At 41.5% G+C, this 15455-nt stretch overlaps 1 protein-coding gene across 1 annotated transcript in view; it reads left to right on the top strand.

Moving 5' to 3' along the window:
• cacna1ha (calcium channel, voltage-dependent, T type, alpha 1H subunit a) overlaps positions 1 to 15455 on the top strand; it is a 148670-nt gene that overhangs the window by 121490 nt on the left and 11725 nt on the right. Inside the window, 19 exon segments of the mRNA XM_020597813.1 lie at positions 96 to 262; positions 478 to 672; positions 5582 to 5733; positions 6245 to 6430; positions 6553 to 6670; positions 7477 to 7632; positions 8106 to 8193; positions 8307 to 8363; positions 8366 to 8562; positions 9318 to 9674; positions 11286 to 11389; positions 11617 to 11740; positions 11904 to 11972; positions 12164 to 12294; positions 12349 to 12402; positions 12487 to 12613; positions 13089 to 13214; positions 13393 to 13482; positions 14216 to 14429. Coding sequence (XP_020453469.1) covers positions 96 to 262; positions 478 to 672; positions 5582 to 5733; positions 6245 to 6430; positions 6553 to 6670; positions 7477 to 7632; positions 8106 to 8193; positions 8307 to 8363; positions 8366 to 8562; positions 9318 to 9674; positions 11286 to 11389; positions 11617 to 11740; positions 11904 to 11972; positions 12164 to 12294; positions 12349 to 12402; positions 12487 to 12613; positions 13089 to 13214; positions 13393 to 13482; positions 14216 to 14429 — 2712 coding nt within the window.

The following is a 15455-nucleotide window of genomic DNA, read 5'->3' as shown; positions in this document are numbered from 1 at the left end:
TGAGTAAAGCCAACCAGCACAAAAGCAGCACATGAGGAGAGCTAGGAACCATCCCTTTGCAACATCTGACCACCTCCGACCGTTTCCCCCTTCAGGTCACCGGAGGCTGCTGTACCGGCTGGCAGGCGTGGTGCCCAGCCCTCTGCTCCTGGAGCTGCTCAGCTGCCCTCTGTGTGCCCGCAGCCTGGAGACCTTGGAGCTGGACCTAGGAGACCTGGAGGGAGTCGGAGGAGAAGCCGATGGACTGCACGACTACCCCCAGGTCAGAAGTGGTAGTGGTGCGCTAATGGTGATGGTGATTTGGCATTAATAATGATGGCCAAAAAAAGGTTTGACATTATAAAGTCTTGATACAGTTGATTTAAAAATAAAAAGTAGCTATTTTTATACAATAAAAAAAGGACTGTTGTATATAAAATAATCAGCATTTTCTCTCGTGTTGCCACACTTTAAATGACTTGTCCATCTTCCATCTAGGGGGGAGATCTGAGAGCTGTGAGAGGCTGGAGCAGACGGCGGGGAGCTGTGGAATACAGAAGCGGAGCGGCTCAGGCCTGGATAGACTTCAGGGAAAAACTGAAGAGGATTGTGGAAAGTAAATACTTCAACCGAGGGATTATGATCGCTATCCTTGTCAATACCCTCAGCATGGGGATAGAGTACCACGAGCAGGTGAGAATACTGTATATGTGATGTAAGGTGAATGAAAGGTCAGAAAGGTTCACAACCAAGAGGGCTATGACTGACTTTCATAGAGAAACAAGTTGTCTGATGGAAAATGTTGGCTGAAAAAAATGGGTATTTGAAAATGGCATTTGTGTGTCGGAGTCCCGAATGAGGGTGTAGTGAGGGAGGAGGTGAGGTGAAGTGCGGGGAGGAGTTGGCAGCCACTCTTCCTCTCTTCCTCACACACTTACACACAATTAGTCATCTCATCACTTACACCCACTCTCCAGGATTTCTATCCTGCCCTCTGTGGACAACATCTGGAAGTATCGGACTAATAATACCGCTGCCCGTTCCCTTCCTCCACTGTCACACACTGACAAATTTGTCTTGTTGCACAGAGAAATTGATCTACACAGTTTCTACACCAGAATAAGTGCATTTTATATGCACACTCACGTCCACAACCTTTTCATTTTCCACCAGAAAAGCAAATGGATAGAAACCCAGAAAGAAGTTTCCTGTGCAGGCACACGGCCCGTTCCCTCCTTTCTTCTCTCCGTCTCTCCTTGCCTCCCTCTCTTCCAATTCCCTCCCCAGGGGATGTGTGTTTCTATCTTTGTGGTATAAACATGAGGAGTGACTGGGAGAGTCATGACCTTATTGGGCCAATAACACACAGACTAAAGTGTTATGTAAGAGCTCCTCCTCCCCTCAGTACTCATCATCCCCATTATGTGACACCTAGCAAAACTTTATGAGCCTACGAGTGCATGTGTGTGTGAAGAGGTGTATGGACGTAGGAGTGTGAGTGTAGAAGGAGGAGAGGTAGAGACAGAGAGAAAGAGGGAGAGGACTGATGCTTGTTTACACTGATTTCACATTGGAATTAGGTTCTGTTACTGAATCTTTCTGAAGGAGAAACCTCACGTGAGCTAACTGATTTAATCCAATCAAGTCAGTTTCTAAACTGTCAGTAACGTCACACACCTCATGACACACTGACGTTACATACAGATTAACTGGCTTTAATACAACATAAACTGTAGCTCCGGCTTCTGAAAACTAATTAAGAAAAACATACAGATGTTTTAACAGTGACTGGCACAAGTTGATCGCTCACAAACAGCAGCATGGATGGTAGATCCTCAAGGCTGATGTTTACAAATTAATATACACATACAAACATAAAAAATGCACAGTGTTGGTAAGTGCTGTTGTAACTGTGTTGAAAAATCCAATAGGTAACTTTTTTGCTTAATACAGTTGTGGAAGAAGTACTCGGATTGTTTACTTAAGTAGCAACGGCAAAGTGTAAAAATGCCACATGTACTTATTGACTTTCCAACTCTGCTCACAAACATTCTTAAATGTGTTCAGAAACACATCGAAAGAAAGAATGGGCTCCAAGTTTCTTTGCTTGATGTCAGATAGGTTTGAAATAAAATATCACACTGTAAATATACAGTCACATGATACTTCAGTTTGAGTGTGTGAGCGTAGTGCTCATTTTGTTAATGGTGTATATATCATGTCAGTCGTTGTAAATGGCCCGTCCAGAGAAGCTGTGGTTGTACATGTGTGCGTGTCTCTGCCTCTGCTGTGGTTCCTTTCCTCGTAAGATCGTATGCTGAGCTGTACAGAAGGCAGAAGCACATGATTTAATTCTGATTGATTCTTTTGTCTATCAAACTAATGATGGCAGTGCAAAGCGACGTCTAAAGCTGAAGTTTGGAATGTTCATAGGGGACCATAGTAAATTATATACATTGGCCTTATTAAATTGATTTATGCTTCAGTGTCTATTTATCTTGAAACCACTCACATAGTAGTCATGCCAATCTAGAACTGCTCTTATAAAATTAAGCAGACTGCTCAAGGGCATCTGGATGGGATTTATTAATGTAGGGCAGAGGGATCCTTTTCATTTTCCTACCCATATTTTTTTTTATAGACCCTGCTTCTTAATATAACTCACGAAAGCTAGCTTCCTACAAACTTGTAGGTTTGTGCATTACCCAGGACCAGAATTTATTTTGCTGATTTGGTTTTGTTTCGAGTCCATGCCAGAGGTTTTAGTGCCTTTTATATTTGTGCCCTTCAGCTATTGTGTTTTGTATTGTTTTAACCCACTGTCAGCCATATTGCACTCCCCCCTCTCAGCACACTGTAAAGCAGTGAGCATACAGTAGATACATTTGTCATAAAAACCTGGCAGCTAGCACTATATGGTAACTATGGCCCTGTAAGTCCTCAGTTTGCTTGTTCATTTTTATGGTGTGAAGACAATAGGCTACAGAGGTAATCAAAATGCCACTCTCTTAATTAATAATGTATGTTAGAATAGTGTTGTGTGTGCTCGGTCAGAATAGTTGACTGAGAGCTCCTTTAAAGCTCAATGTGCTGGCTAGTCAGCGAGGGAACAAACAGCCTGGACAGCAAACAACTGTCTGTCCAGCACTTACAAAAAAAACAGCATGGCCTTGTTTTTCTCACCTTGCAGGACACCATAATTTGTACTCGAGTCCCCTGACTTTACTTGCATGTCCATTTATGCTTGAACAAGTATTTCTGCTTTCCAGCTTCAGTACTGTCCCAATTAACTCAATAGTAAACATACAGAAAATGAGATGCCGTATGCTTTAAGTTACACAACGCTGCAGTACGCTGTAGGTCTCCTCCACATACCACAGCCCAGTTCACATTGACAGTGAGATCCCAGTTAGACCAGCTTTGGCAGTAATCTTTTTCACAACAATCAAACTGGAGCTGAAATGTAAATAATGGATCAGCGCATTGGCCTGATGTTGAACCCGACACACACCCGTTCCAAGTGGATTACACAGGCTCTGTGTCCACTCACTAAGACAAACAGCCTGTTTGTGTGTGTTTGTGTGTAACCCTGTCTGTTTTACTGATCACAGTATGAAATCTGAGCATGTGACAATACAGTGACTCATACAGTGATGTATTATTGCTTACATGAAGCCGTTAACATACGTACAAAAATGCAGTGAGATCTAAAGTAAAGTGATACTCTATTCAAAATGAATTTTCAGCCGGTAGAGGAAGTATTCAGATAAATAAAAATCATCACCACTGCTGCACTGATAAAACCCTCAGTTCATTTCTGCATTAAAAATTTTTCTTATGATAAATTAAAGTATAGAAAAATGACCTATAACGTGCACTTAAAGCAACTGGAAACTATACAGTATTAACCACTATACTTTTCTTATACTTTTTCAATAGGAAACACTCACCTCTTCTAGTCTTGGAAGTTGGTTGTAAAAAGTACAATATGTAATTTTTCACAGGAGACTCTGTGTTTGTGAGTCTGAGTGAAATTCTGAGGAGTCCTGTGTTGTATGGCGCCCTCTATCTGTGACCATACTCATGATTCTCATTTATACTTCAGTAGAAGCATCATTGGATTAAATGGTTTGTAAAAGTTATGATTTTCATTAGAATAAACTATTATATACTTGTTTTAATATCGGGAGAGTTTGACTGTGCTTCCTAAGCATCATATGAAATAACCATCCATCCATTCTTGCTGTGAGGTGACAGCGCCAACCATTGTGTCATCATGCCAAAAGAACCTGAAATAACCATAATCATACATACAGATAACGACACTTTCATTTAATAAAATAAAGAAAGAGATGTTCCAGACTTTTTACATGATGTACTTACATATGATTGTGGAGGAGAAATCCTCCTTCAGATTCCAGCTTTAGCAGACACATTTATATGCACATTGTGTTCACACAGTCAAGAGGATGCAAAGTAACCCAGGATGAAGGTTAACTCTGATCTAACAGCATGTGTCAGATGTTATATATTAAACTTTTGAGTGTGCTTATTAGTCCAGAATATGCTCTGTCTGCGTGTATATGCCATGAGCCAGGACACAAAATGGGTTGAAAAGAATCGCAATTAGTTTTAATGAGTCTTCATTGCCTGACACAAATATAAAATTATGGATCACTGGCTAAAGAGTCTCTGCACATCATTATTATTCATCATGTGTAAATCTGTAGGAAGCTTGTTACCAATCGATGATACCGTCAAAGGGAGAAATACAAGATGAAATGTAAGAAAAATTGACAATATAAAAGTGTTAGAATGACATTTTTCACACATTTAGTGTGAATACAGGAGATGAGATTTCAGCTTGAGCGACAATGAAGAAAGTCCACATACATATACATTTGCTCTCTTAATGTTGTTTTTTTTTTTTTTGCCAAAAGACCATGAGGTGATATTCTGCTTTGGGGGTTGTGTGACAGCCAGTGACACAGGAAACTGTGGGAAGAATGAATTCCACTAATCATTAGCAAATTCTGGATGCAAATGACATTCAGTCAGTCAAGCAAGTGACGTGGAAAAGGGGCTGTCTTCTAAGACAATGATCCAATAGCAGACCTCAAAGTCCACATTGGATTGCTTCAAGAAACACAATAATGAGGTTGCAGAGATGAATGTTGTCAAATGATAATACTGGATATGGTACAGTTTGTGTCACATTTAGCTCAAGACAAAGTATTTCCATAAAGAAAATGTGAGGATGTGGCTCCATAATGGCTTTACCAGAGCACAAAATCGCTGTGTTTTCCATAGAAGACCTTAGTGCATGCTTTATGAGAGGGCCTTGGACAGATCTCTGCTGGATCACAGACCGTGAGGCAAGTGAAGTGGATCAGCAGTGATAGATGGGTGCTGTTGGTCCCATTTGACTGATTGGGCCTGACTGCAGCACTGAATGTGATTGATGATCAGCTCAGGGCACAAAAATCACAATTGTTTTACAGCTCTGGGATAAGACAACAGATGTATTCAATAACATGTTCATTATTTCTTTCTTTCCTTCTTCCTCCCCCCCCACCCTCCCCGTTGCTTTCTCTCTCTCCAGCCTAAGGAGCTGACTGATGTGTTAGAGATCAGTAACATAGTCTTCACCAGTATGTTTGTCTTGGAGATGGGCTTCATGCTGCTGGCCTTTGGCTTGTTTGGATACATCAGGAACCCGTACAACATCTTTGATAGCATCATCGTTATCATCAGGTGATTTTTATTCACCCGCTTCATCAGCTTTAAAAAGGAAATGTGAAGTAAAACTGTGAAGACGGGTGGCTCCTAATGCACCATCCAATAGCCTGAGTTACACGTGAGCAGCTTCGCTCGCTGCTGCAGCAGATTCTTGGTCCTGTTGGGAGTTGGGGATTTCTGTTTGGCTGTTATTTAGTTTGATAGAACTCGTTTTTTTGAAGTTTCCAGTTGTGTTGCTGAAGGGGAATTCAGCCCAGATTTTATGAGCTTCATTAAAACTAAACATGGTACATTCTGTAAAACTATTTTTAGATAAATTCTTGTAATGTAATTAGATATTCTATCGAATGGCTAAATGCGCTATATTACTACACTATGTTTATCCAGTTTCTACCAGCAAGTATGATGACAGTGGCAATAAATACTAAAATCTGAGACTTTAGTAATAACCCATATTAACACTACATTTTTAGTATCACATACATGTGGTAGAGTTTTAAGACTTCTACTTGTTTGTGGTTTTCAGTGTGTGGGAAATAACTGGTCAGGCGGACGGTGGGTTGTCAGTCCTGCGAACCTTTCGTCTGCTGCGGGTGCTGAAGCTGGTTCGGTTCCTCCCCGCCCTGAGGAGACAGCTGGTCGTGCTGATGAAGACCATGGACAATGTGGCCACATTCTGCATGCTGCTGATGCTTTTCATCTTCACATTCAGGTATTCGGAGACAACACATGTGACCTTCTTAGATAATCTGTCTTAAATGTTATATTTAGTGTTATCACCCAGCAAAATACATACAGTACATGCACAACATAATGGTTCTTATGTATCTGCAGTATACTGGGTATGCATCTGTTTGGTTGTAAATTTGGCCTTCGTACGGAGAATGGAGACACGATTCCTGACCGCAAGAACTTTGACACTCTGCTCTGGGCCATTGTCACTGTATTCCAGGTTAGTTTTTGACTCCCTGATTTACGGTAACCTAAATTGTACTGGTACTTAACCTACTGTAAGGGAATACGTTTTGAGGAATATGATTCATTTCTTGCTGAGAATAAAAAGACTGATACCATTTTCATATCCATGAAGTAATTACCATGTGAATCTGCCACTAACAGCAGGTCTTTTAATTAGGAGAAACATTTAGTTATTGTCATGCATTATTAATATAATTTGTTGCATTGTTTAATATTTATGCTCTGTCTAACTGCACTTCAGATGCTTTGAGTACTGTTATTGATCATGTGACTTAACAGCATGTTCTTTGCTCGCCAGTTGGAAAGTTTTTTTTTCCCAACACTAGACGCGGCCGCGGAAAGTTAGAGCAGAACGCGGTGGACTGTCTCACTTTGTTGTGTGTGAGAGATGCTGACATGGAGCTGTGCTCACTATGCAGTCCCTATGCACATGCACATGCATGTGTACGGACACACATTGACACAGACAGCACAGTGTTTAATGAGGGGGCGAAGACAGGGCGAGTTCTTATGCTGCATCTTGAACACAGTCGTACTGTAGGTTTAAATGATTCTGATTTAAACACAGGCACATTAACAGACACCTACATAGTCAGGTTAGAGGAATCCCATGTATATGAAGTTGAAGTAAAGTGGTTTACACCCAACAATAGCTGTAAAACCTTGTTTTGCTCATTTTCTCTTCTTGACTTTCTGTGTCTCCCCTCTTTCTGTCTTTCCCCCATGTCCTCAGCTCTTATTTATGTCTAAATCTCTGTCTGTGTTTTATTTTATCCACAGATTCTGACCCAAGAGGACTGGAACGTGGTGCTGTACAACGGAATGGCTTCCACGTCTCCATGGGCAGCTCTCTATTTCGTTGCTCTCATGACATTTGGCAACTATGTGCTCTTCAATTTACTAGTGGCCATCCTGGTTGAGGGCTTTCAGGCTGAGGTGAAAATAACTGCTGATTTTTGCATACGATGACTTCATTTATCATTTCTAAATATGCGACTTGAAAAGCTCTGAATGGGCAGAATTAAAAACAAATAATCATTTTATTCTCATATCATTTTTCAAATGAGATGTGTTTTAAGATGCAGGACTCTGGCTTTGTGTGATTATACTGCACAATTTGTTTTCGAAGGGGAGGAGAGGATTACCATTATTACCAGTCCCGCTGATCATTTCAGATGATCAGTCCTTCCTTCTCCATCCCTCTGATCATGTGCACACCTGGGGCACAGTGCACCTTCAACTGTGAAAATATCCTCTTAGCACCGAAAGCAGCATGTGTCCGGGTCCATTTGCTCTGTGTCTTCATTTTAAAAATCAGCACCTGTAATCTCCTCCATGATGGTTAAATCAAGAAAAGGGGGGAAGGAATACAGAAAAAATGCTTATTTTCACGGATGTGTGTGTTATAGGGTGATGCCAATCGGTCAGAGTCGGATGACGAGAAAAAATCAGACAACTTTGAGGAAGATGAGAAGATAGAACAGCTCAGAGACACTGGTAGGTTCAGTGACAGCTGATATCTACTGTTTAATTCAGAATGTGCTTTGTCTTGTTGTCTCAGGTCTGACAAATTAAAAAACAAAGACTTTCTCCCTTCTCCTCCTCCACAGAGCTAAAGATGTACTCTCTGATGATGACAGCTAATGGTCATGCTGCCCCTCGTGCCCCCCCCCAGCCACACCCATGCCCACTCCTAAGGGCTCCCTGGGGCCTGAGTCCATCCTTGGGGAGGAGCTCATGTACAGGGAAGGTGTGCCTCAATATGACAAGGTTGGACTGGGGTTTTCTGAGGGAACTGGTCACGTAGAGTCACGCCGTGGAAGCGCCACCTCACTGGATCCTTTAGCCTATGACCAGCATTCTCTGGTGAGTTATAAGAAACACTAAATGGAAAAATGTGCTTGTTATTACTCCATTAACAAACCAATAGGTCATCACTGATAAAGGTAGGTGCCAAATGCAGTATAAAGAGAACTGTGTAATATACAGTATATGTTATGGTAAGTGTTACATCCCAAAATGAACTCCTGTTCCCTTAAGTAATAGTACCTCCAAAGATAGACCATCTTAGCTCAGTTCAGTAGTTGCTCCTCAGGGAGCTGAGCTGTGGAGTGAACCGTGTTCTTTACTTCAGGAATCAGATGTAATAGACATAACAGCCCTTTATGCTTTTGCTGATGCAGAACAACACAAATACAACTGAACATATATTCACAGCCTGCAAAGCTGCTATCAAGTGGGAAAGAGGTTTTAAAATGACTATAAGGAGGATGTAGATGCAAAGCATATGCTATACATACTGTAGCAGAAGCCTTGGCAAGAAGTGGACTGAGACAAGCTTCATGTATACACACCCTGTGGTCCCAAACGGAAGACCACAAAGGACCTGATGAGTTCACAGCAATATGTCAAGAAAATAACCTGAAGAGAATGACACAAACACTTTTATTGCATAAGAGACAGAGGATCCGGAATCTCAAGCTGAAGCTTCTCTTGAAAAATGTTTACGTACATAATGTCTTCAATAACGTTGGATGACTTTGTTCTTAGATAGCCCTTGAAAAACTACTGCAACCTTTGTGTATACACGCATTGCTTAACCATATTTCCTTTCTCTCCAGAGCCTCTCAAGTCCGGGGCAGCGCTCCCCACTTCCCACCCGTGGGTCCGGCAGCTCATGGGGAAGTCGTCGCTCCAGCTGGAACAGCCTGAGCAGAGCGCCGAGCCTCAAAAGGCGAGACACCAGTGGAGAGAGGGAGAGCCTGTTGTCCGGAGAAGAGGAAGATGGCAGGGAGGACAAGGGAGAGGCTGGGGGAAACAACAGACCAGGGCCGGGGACCTTTGAGCTGCTGCAGGCATCTACTCTGTGCCCTTCCATAACAACAGAGCATGGTGACTGTAACGGCCGAACCCTGACTTACAACCCTGACTCCAAACCCAAGGAAGACTCCTCGAACGAGGATGACAGCGATGATGATGTAAGCTAGCATGAGTCATAGCTTTCAAAATATCATGTAGGAAATCTACAGTGAGATCTTGTAGCAGCTTTTAAAAGTCCCCAGCATGACGTCTTTCTTCTATTTCACTGGTGACAGTTGTGCTGAACAGCTGATGCTCTGTGTTTTTGCTTTCTTATGTAAATTATTAATCTGTTCATCTGCCCTCTCTGACTCTGTTGACACATTTTGTATCAGTCTTTCTCTGCTTACCCAATTCTCCTTTGTCTTCTTTGCCCTTTGTCTCTGTCTTAGAGAAATAACAGTGAGTTCACACTGTTAGGGACACTAATTAGATAATTTATTGGCTTGGCCAGTAAATTGTTTTCCAGTGGCTACAAAACAGCTGCATGTACAGTCACTGTGGTTGTGCATTTTTGTGTGTGTGAACCTGGGTGTAGTCCCTGGTGATTTTGGATAACCTCTGTTGTGACAGTGTTGATGGTTTTATTGGCTCCAAATTGAGTTTACAGAGCCATGAAATCCACTGAAACAAAAGGTCTCTCCCTGGGCGCACTGAAAATGGGACGCTTAATGCAAACCCTCTACCAGGCTGTACATGTACGGTGTCTCTTGCATGTGCATATGCAGGAGCATGCAGGAGTGTGTGTGATATGCCAGCCGAGACCTGTGTATTTATACACGTCCCTCTGTGTGTGTGTGTGTGTGTGTGTCTGTATCAACAATTAGGGACTTAAGCTGCAGAGATATCTGGACAGCAGGTTCACACACACGTGCACAAATGGCAGCCTGTATAATAAGCGATGTCTGGGAGGCTTGACTTTGGGCTGTTATTAATTAGAATCCTGAAGCACAGAAGCTGTGCACCTACTTCACTTTGTTTTATTCCAAACTTTAATGAGTTTCACAGTACTTTGTATTGAGCTCATGAACCAGCTAAGTCAGGAGTTCGTCTGTTATGGTCCAATTATCTCCATTTCTACTTCTTATTGTGCCCTCTTAGATTTCAGTGTGGAAGGGGTAACACCAGCAACAGTGTGGAAACTGACGATAAACTCTGTTGTTTTTTTTTTAATTACATTTCTGGTGCAGTTGTTGACGGAGTACGTCAAATGCATTTTCTGTTATTTGACGGTGATGTTATACAACATGCATTTATCAACAGAAACACCTGTTTTCACCAGCACTTTAAAAAGGAATGCTTTCACTTTATAAAAGTTTAGTAAGAGCGATCATCCATCTTTGGAGACGATTAAAGATGTATTGTCCCTCTAGTGGCATTGTTGCAAAACCTATTGTCGCTCTAGCCATTTAAAAGAAATGTATTGATTTGTCTGACAGCTAAGCAAGAAAAAAAGTACAGTTGCCTGAAAACAGAACCATTTTTAGACCATTTTGGGCATTTTATATTTTTCCGAATCAGAATGAGTGTGTTTAGCCTTGACTGGCCCAACAGTACTTTGTCTTATTGATTTGCCGTGACATGGATTTCTGCCCATCCATTTTCTTGCTGCTCCCTTGTTTAGATGATTGTTTCAGTGTGGAGAATAAAGATGATGACATTGGTGAACAAAAATGATATTAGTAATATCTAATGATCACTTGATAGTAATGAAATTCTTATTGTTACAGAGTGTTTTGTGCTACTGGATCAGAAAAAAGTTCCGTAACATAAAGCCTCGCTGTTGCAAAGAGCATGAAGACTGGACGCTGTATTTGTTCTCTCCACAAAGCCCGTGAGTCACACACAGTGTTTTAGTAACAGTCTCTGTGGTTCTGATTTCAGTTAAGTTCCTCGCTCTCTTTCTCCTCTCTCCTCTTCTTTGCTCCTCTCTATTTAATTATCTCAGCTTCTTTCTCACATTCATCTTCTTTTTCACTGTTTTCTCACTGCTAATTGTTCAGTCAATAGTTTTACCCAACTACGGGCATTTTACGGACCTGTGCATGTGTGTGTCTTTAGATTTCGTGTCTGGTGCCAAAGCGTGATCTCTCACAAAATGTTCGACCATGTGGTTCTGGTTTTCATCTTCCTCAATTGTATCACCATTGCTCTGGAAAGACCTGACATACAGCAGGAAAGCCGGGTAAGACAAGGAAGACAAGGTCTGCATAAAACAACAGCCAGCACCAGGTCCATTTCAACATCTGCTGTGTGAATGCAAAATGTCTAGTCTGACTTTGTCTTATGTCTGTGTCATTTATGGATACAGTATGTGATTTAAAAGTTGATCTCCCTCTCCCCTGTAGGAGCGCCTGTTTTTGAGTGTGTCCAACTACATTTTCACTGTGATCTTCCTGGCAGAGATGACCATTAAGGTAAACATCACTGTTTTCTTGCCACCGGTGTGGTAGAAAGGTGTGGTAAACGTTTTACCATTTTGACAGTTGTTTTTCATTCTAAATCAGTCATTCAGTAGCTGTATCTCTGATTTACAGGTGAGATAATATTTAAATAATCCCACAAGGGTGTCACTTTGGTGGCTCAGTGTATGTTGCTTTAACACTAGGTTGTAGCTCTGGGTTTCTGCTTTGGGAAGCAGAGCTACCTCCAGTCCAGCTGGAACATTTTGGATGGAGTGTTGGTGTTTGTGTCCCTGGTCGACATTCTGGTCTCTATGGCCTCTGTTGGTGGAAACAAGTTTGTGTCCCTGGTCGACATTCTGGTCCCTCTGGCCTATGCTAGTGAAAACAGGATCCTGGGCATCCTCAGGGTCTTACGCCTGCTACGAACACTACGCCCACTGAGGTATTTCTGTTACTTGTATTTGGGTCTGCAGGTACTGGACTACACAGTCTGGTATTCACAAACATCTAAATTTGCATTTTCCAGGGTAATCAGCCGAGCACCAGGACTGAAGCTGGTTGTGGAGACTCTCATCACTTCACTTCGACCCATCGGGAACATTGTCCTTATCTGCTGCGCCTTCTTCATTGTCTTTGGGATCTTGGGGGTGCAGGTAGTTTGCATTCACACACAGTAACACACACAAACACCTGCATCCTTACAGGAATCACAGACATGTAAACTAGTAGAGAGCCAATGTGCATGCTGCACTGATGACACTGCTTTGTCATTTGCTTCAAACCCTTTGTGGCTTAAATGTCAGCCTAGAGCAGCTCCACATGTGATTGTGGCTCAAGGGGGGATTGGAAGTGTCTTGAATATTGAATGGACAATAAGCATTCATTTTTTTCAGAGTGTGAAGTTTAAAAGAGTGACAGTTTGGTTAAGTGTGAAAAGGGACACAACCTCCAGGCTCCAGCTTTTAACTGAGCAGCCAGGAAAAAGCTCTGATATGAACGAACTTTGAAAATTCTGACATTAATAGTTGTTTTAAGTGTTTAAATGTTTAAAAAGCCACAAGCCCTGGTGCAACTGACATAAGGTATAAATGGCCATGCAGACATCTTTCTCTGTTTCTCTCTCTCTAGCTTTTCAAAGGGAAGTTCTACCACTGCGAAGGTCTTGACATGAAAAACATCACCACCAAGTCAGATTGTTTGCAGGCAAAATACAGCTGGGTAAAAAGGAAGTACAACTTTGACAATCTGATTCAGGTACACACTAACACACAGCGTCAGACATGGAGACAGAAGTACAAACAAAGCATTACAGCACAGCAGTATGTTTTGTAAAGCACTGCTTTATTCCTTGTTCATTAAAAAAAAAACTATTAATTATATGAATGGGATTACCCCAGTGTGGTGAATTACATCTCTGTGTTTCTTAATCCAGGCCCTGATGTCATTGTTTGTACTGTCATGTAAGGATGGCTGGGTCAACATCATGTATGATGGGCTGGATGCAGTAGGAGTAGACAAACAGGTAATTTTGTGAAAAATTGTGCTGGGTTGTTGTGCAGGTTTGTGATCAGGCCCAGGTATCTGCTCTGCAAAGCCTGATCCACCTTCAGTTCCTTTTTGTATTATAACCCACTTTACTCTGTGAACACATACACGGACACTACTCTCACCTCGAATGTTATGTGTTAATTTACAGTACAATATAAGTTTTAAACCTACTCTTGGCTAAATTCACACTGTGCAGCTGTATGTGTATGAATGCAAACTAAGATTAGATCACACCTTACTAATTCATTACTGTAATTATTCAGATCCAATTCAGCATAATTGGCAATAAAATTATACTATAATTAGACTTGATATATTTGAACTGTACTGCACAGTAGAGGCTCTGACATCAACATAAGAAATTTCCTTTATGTAACAAACACACTTTGGAAAATAAAGTGAAAAATAGAAAGCCTGAAAGTGAACAATAACATTTATATTTCTTTTAAAAATGCCAAATAGCAGCAATGTAAATGTGACAGATTATAAGTGAAAGCAAGGCTGGAAGGCGTTTATAGCACAGGCTTCAAAGCTTCATATGTTGCTGTCCTCAGATTCAACATAATAAAGTGAGCTACTAGAAAACAGATAACTCTTGTAAATGCTATGCTGACAAAGAACTCACATCGCTCTATTTTCTGAATGTGTAAGAACTTTTGACAACCTCCTGTCTTGCCTTCGCTTTTATTGCACTCTTCTCTCCACAGCCTGTGAGAAACCACAACCCCTGGATGTTGCTTTATTTCATCTCCTTCCTGCTTATCGTCAGCTTCTTCGTCCTCAACATGTTTGTCGGTGTCGTGGTGGAGAACTTCCACAAGTGCCGGCAGGACCAGGAGGAGGAGGAGCTCCGCTTACGGGAAGAGAAGAGGCTCAAAATGATAGATAAAAAGCGCAGGAGTAAGGAGAATGGAGGGGCTGGTCGGTAGTCTATTTTTCTGAGCACTGCCTGCTTTCAGAGCCTGACAGAAATAGAAAACAGGGAAAACTAATCAGACTTAAAGAGGAGGAAGAGTTTGAATGACTGGCTAGTTCACGCAAACAGTGATCACTGACAAAGGGCGTGGGCTACGTCAGCCTGATGCATGTAACTGCATGACTGCAGCCCTCCCCCAACCCTCCACTAACACTGCATGGAAAACCCAGGATACTTGGCCAATCCATCCAACCATTCAACTGTGCATTTGTATAGCCAAACTAAAATGTTTATATTCATTCTTAACAGTGGAACTGCCACCATTGTAGCATTCAGTAGCATCCATTTCGCTTTTACTATGCTTAATTACATCTGTTAGTACCAAATTCTGTTTTAGTACCAGTTCTACTTCACAATGAGAACCGTTATTACCTGTAATGGCTTAAATGCTTATAGATTTCATTGCTGTTGAAGAACGCCTTTGCTGTACTGTACCTTCTGCATGTGAATCTGATTGTTGCTTTCCTCAGGAAATTTTGCTAGCAACATTTTCACTGGTGACACCCGTTTCTGCCCCCAACTGAATGAACAACCCTGACCCTGAGGCATCCCTTAACACGAGTAGAACAAGGACATTTCCTGTAAAGATGCTTTGACTGGCAGACTCAGAAACATAGCAGAATTTCTGGCTGCTATATTGCAAATATCTTGGTTAACTAAGTTGTTAGACAATGTCAAGTTTGTAGTTACAGCTTGTAGAATAAGAGCAGATGCTGGCAGAAACCTCAGAAACACACCAGCTTTTGCAAAACTCCAAATGATACAAGAATGTCCTTCTTTATCTTGGTAATATGTTGATCTGAAGGAGTTAAAATGATAGAAACACATAGTTTTTATCTTCAGACTTAGAAGCATAGGAAAAACACCCACAATTTGACCATGGCACAGAATTATCTACACAACACATCAATTCACGCCAGTATGTGGTTTGTCCATTCTGGGCTACTGTAAAAAAAAAAAAAAATGCGGGG

The sequence above is a fragment of the Monopterus albus genome, unplaced genomic scaffold (genome assembly GCF_001952655.1).
Source record: "Monopterus albus unplaced genomic scaffold, M_albus_1.0 scaffold35.1, whole genome shotgun sequence".
Classification (NCBI taxonomy): Eukaryota; Metazoa; Chordata; class Actinopteri; order Synbranchiformes; family Synbranchidae; genus Monopterus; species Monopterus albus.
This window is presented reverse-complemented; position numbering and strand designations above follow the sequence as displayed.